At 48.7% G+C, this 4151-nt stretch overlaps 1 protein-coding gene across 1 annotated transcript; it reads right to left on the reverse strand.

The window, feature by feature from the left end:
- Positions 1-599: 599 nt before the first annotated feature.
- TP53RK (TP53 regulating kinase) lies at positions 600-4151 on the reverse strand. Its single transcript, XM_069548698.1, has 2 exons — positions 3573-4151; positions 600-1185 (listed from the first exon to the last, which is right to left on the reverse strand). The coding sequence occupies exons 1-2, from the start codon at positions 3853-3855 to the stop codon at positions 707-709; spliced, it is 762 nt and encodes a 253-aa protein (XP_069404799.1). The 5' UTR covers positions 3856-4151; the 3' UTR covers positions 600-706.

Raw genomic sequence — 4151 nt, forward strand, 5'->3', positions numbered from 1 at the left:
GTGATATAACGCCAATACATAACGTAATAATTTAAAGACATGTCATAGCCAGCATCTCATTTCTTAAAGGGTCAGTGGAGTTAAGCAGCATTTTTCTTTTTTTTTTACCATACTCTCAAAAAGAACTGTATTTTACACCAAAACCTAGTATGTACTGTTGTCTATATACACATTTGAAACAAGTTTCATAAAACAATATTAACAATACTACAGATAATGCACTTTAATATTTTCTAATCTTTGATGCCATTTCTGTTTTTAATATGCTGATTGCATCCCACTATACTGGTTTCAAGAGGAATATGTCATGAACACAACAAAAAAGGCTGGGTTACAGAGCTGATAAAGATACACTGACACCAACTGAGGCGCTGTCCTTGTCTCACCAGAAGTGCTGAAATGTGGTTCAGTGTGGTTCACTGGTTCAGTATGTGGTTCAGCGTTTTGTAACGTCAGGCCCTTCAACCTGAGGTGTACGCCTTACAACTGCGGAGAAAGCCTGAGATTTATTCTGAATGCCCAGTTCTGCCAGACATATACAGAGTAAGTGAGAACAGCCAATGGCAGGTGATAATGTCTAACAAGCATGATCACAGCTCTTACAATTACCCGACCATCTTTATTTAGGTAGAACCTCATACTCATAGCCTTCCTTCAAACTACTGTGAACAGTTTCCTGCCTGTGGTTGTCGCACGGAGAATTCTTCTAGCCCACCATGGATCTCTTTCTCCCTCTGAGGCGCACCTCATCTAATTTTTTTAACACTGGTTTGGACTTTCTGGAGGAGGTGGAGTAGCTCTTCAGAAAGGCTTCAAACACAGTCTCAGTGTTGGGATGGGTGCTGAGGAAGGCCTTCTCCAGCACGTACAGGTCAACTCCCTTGTCTTCTGGAAGTGCTGAAACGAAGCTCAGCCCAAAGTCTATAAGCACAATGTTCAGCTGCTCCAGAGGGGGTTTCAGGAGCATGTTGGATGTGGTGAGATCACCATGAATGAGGTCTTCGTCGTGCATTCGAGCCAAAACCTGCCCGATGGTCCTGGCTAAGCCCAGGAGACTTTGGGAAGATTTTTCAGTCTCCAGAGTGGATTCAATATAATCTCGAACAGTCACTGAGCCTTCGATTTCTTCCATAAATAAGCAGTTGGAAGCATAGTCCACAAAAAAGACAACTGGGGCACATATTCCTGTAACCAAGATATAAGGGGTCATTGAATTACATACCTTTTTTTTCTTAATAGTAAGCTTAATTTTCTAGCTCAGTCAGAAAAATTTTCCAGCGTGTATCTGCATATTTTGGGAAAAAGATTTAGGAATGCTGCAGAATGGTACAGCTTTCCTTCTCTGGAAGTTTCTCCTGCCAGACTATGCTTAGACCACCACAGCAAGGTCAGCACAGCCAAAGCTCCCTCCTCCCTTCTACCCACTGTGATTGAACTTCATTTGTCATATTTGGGCTTCCCTGGTAGCTCAGCTGATAAAGAATCCACCTGCAATGCAGGACACCCCAGTTCAATTCCTGGGTCCAGAGGAGAAGGGATAGGCTACCCACTCAAGTGTTCTTGGGTTTCCCTGGTGACTCAGCTGGTAACAAACCCGCTGGCAACATGGGAGACCTGGTTTTGATCCCTGGGCTGGGAAGATCCCTTGGAGAAGGGAACAGGCTACCCACTCCAGTATTTTGGCCTGAAGAATTCCATGGACTACAGTTCATGGGGTCACAAAGAGTCAGACACAATTGAGCGACTTTCACTTTCCCTGTCATACTTCTTCCCTAAAATACAAATCAAAGTAAACAGCCAGAAGGGTAAGCACCATTAGTTATATGTTCAAACATATGAAAGCAGTTTCCTGACAGGGACAGAAGCAGGAGAGCAAGCAGCATGCTGGCTTAGAGATGCACCTTTACAGGGAGGAAAGAGAGTGAAGTCGCTCAGTCGTGTCCAACTCTTTGTGACCCCGTGGACTGTAGCCTACCAGGCTTCTCTGTCCATGGGATTCTCCAGGCAAGAATACTGGAGTGGGTTACCATTTCCTTCTCCAGGGGATCTTCGCGACCCAGGGATCGAACCAGGGACTCCCTCCTTGGAGGCAGACGCTTTAACCTCTGAGCCACCAGGAATACAGAGAGGAAGGACAAGTTCAAATCCCAGCTTCCTTCCTTTAACTGTGTATCTTTAAAGTCACATGTATTTCTCTAAGCCTCCATTTCTGCTTCTATAACATGAGATCAGTACTACCAATAATCCAATAACTTCACTGAATTTGAAGATTCAATGACTCTTTACTGAATGTCGATCACACTCAAGACACTTCAAGATACTAGAGACAAATGTGTAGAAATACAGCAGGAAACAAAACAACCGGGATCCCTGATTAAGAGAACTCAGCTGCTGGAAAGGGTGAAAATAGGAAATACGAACGAATGCATAACTTTGCAAATCCAAGCAAGGGCAGAGACAGTGTGCTTGTTGGCACCTGAATTTCTTCCAGATCTCCCAGCACCTAACAATGTCTTGGTGTACAGTAGATGCCTAAAAAATTACCAATGAAAGAAACAAAGGTGAAAGTGTAAAAGTGAAATGCCAGTGTTTCTGAGTCAGAGGGATAGGGGGCGAAAGCCTTACTAACTGTGTAACCTTGAGGAAGTTACTTCCCCCCTCTGAACTTTGTTTCTCAACAGAGGCAAAGGTTTACGGTCATGGTGCAAAATAGTGTTTAGTCAAAGCTATGGTTTTTCCAGTAGTCGTGTACGGATGTGAGAGCTGGACTATAAAGAAAGGTAAGCGCCAAAGAATTGATGCTTTTGAACTGTGGTGTTGGAGAAGACTCTTGGATCCGGAGATCCAACCAGTCCATCTTAAAGGAAATCAGTCCTGAATATTCACTGGAAGGACTGATGCTGAAGCTGAAACTCCAACACTTTGGCCACCTGATGTGAAGAACTGACTCATTTGAAGACGCTGATACTGGGAAAGACTGAAGGCAGGAGGAGAAGGGGACAACAGAGAAAGAGGTGGTTGGAAGGCATCACGGATTCGATGGACATGAGTTTGAGCAAGCTCCGGGAGTTGGTGATGGACAGGGAAGCCTGGCGTGCTACAGTCCATGGAGTCGCAGAGACAGGACTGAACTGAACTAGACTGTGTGAACCCAGAGACCCTGGCTCCTGGGCAAGTACTTGTAACTACATCTGCTTCTTGAAAGTAACTAACAGCGATCGAAAGTTGGGATTGTACAGATGGGGAAACTGAGGCTCGGGGCAGTTAAAAGACACGTTCAACGTTGAGTAAAGGTGGCAGAGTCGGAACTGAACCAGGCGCCAAGAGCTCCGGGACAAATGCTCGTCGCTACAACGTCAAGTGGCTTCTTAAGAGTTAATGAAAGGAAAAGGATGAAAGGATGACATTTCTTAATGGAAAGCCGTGAAGAAGCCGTGAAGAAGGTACAAACGGAGAAACTGAGTCAAATCTCGCTCGCCCCCAACCCCGCAGCGCAGGGGAGCCCCTCACCTGCGTCGCCCGAGCCCCGGAGCCTCGGGGGTCCCCCGCGTCCCCAAGCTGGGCCGTCTTACCTGCGCGGCGACAGCGGAGCAACGCCCGGGCCTCCTGCACCGTCCGCCGCCGGCTGAGCCGCGCTTCCAGCGTCGGGTGCCGGTAGCCTTTGGGGAAGCGGTGCTTCACCACGGCCGCGCGACCCTGGAAGCGGCCGCGGAACACGCGCGCCTCGGCGCCCTGCTTCACCAGCTCCAGGCCGCTCAGGAAGCGGCTGCTCCGCTCCCGGGCTGCGGCAAGCGCTTCGGCCGCCGGCGCCAGCTCCTCGTTCAGCTTAGCGGCAGCAGCGCCGGCCGCCGCCATGTTCGCGTTTCCGCGTAGCCGCTCGGAGCCCTTCGGCCGCCTCCGGAAACTGTCGGGGTTGCTTCGGCTCGCTCCGAAAGTACTCGGACCTCCTCGGCCTCTCTAATGCCGACCCTTTTGCCTCGTGGAAGTGGTTTCTCCTCTCTTCGGCTCTTTTCTAAGCCTCCTGGTCCCGCCACTCGGCTCCTCGGCTATTTCCGTACACTCTCGGCAGCTCTCGGTGAGCTCTTTCCACTCCTCGGCTCTTTCCGGAAACCCTTCGTGACTCTTGCGGTTGGCTTTGGTGGCGCTGTCTC

Source organism: Ovis canadensis, chromosome 13, assembly GCF_042477335.2.
Source record: "Ovis canadensis isolate MfBH-ARS-UI-01 breed Bighorn chromosome 13, ARS-UI_OviCan_v2, whole genome shotgun sequence".
Classification (NCBI taxonomy): Eukaryota; Metazoa; Chordata; class Mammalia; order Artiodactyla; family Bovidae; genus Ovis; species Ovis canadensis.

Coding starts and splice junctions, on each gene's coding strand:
- TP53RK (XM_069548698.1), bottom strand. CDS start 3,855: ATGGCGGCGGCCGGCGCTGCTGCCGCTAAGCTGAACGAGGAGCTGGCG. Junction 1,186..3,572: donor GCTCCGCTGTCGCCGCGCAG/GTAAGACGGCCC, acceptor TCTTGGTTACAG/GAATATGTGCCCCAGTTGTC.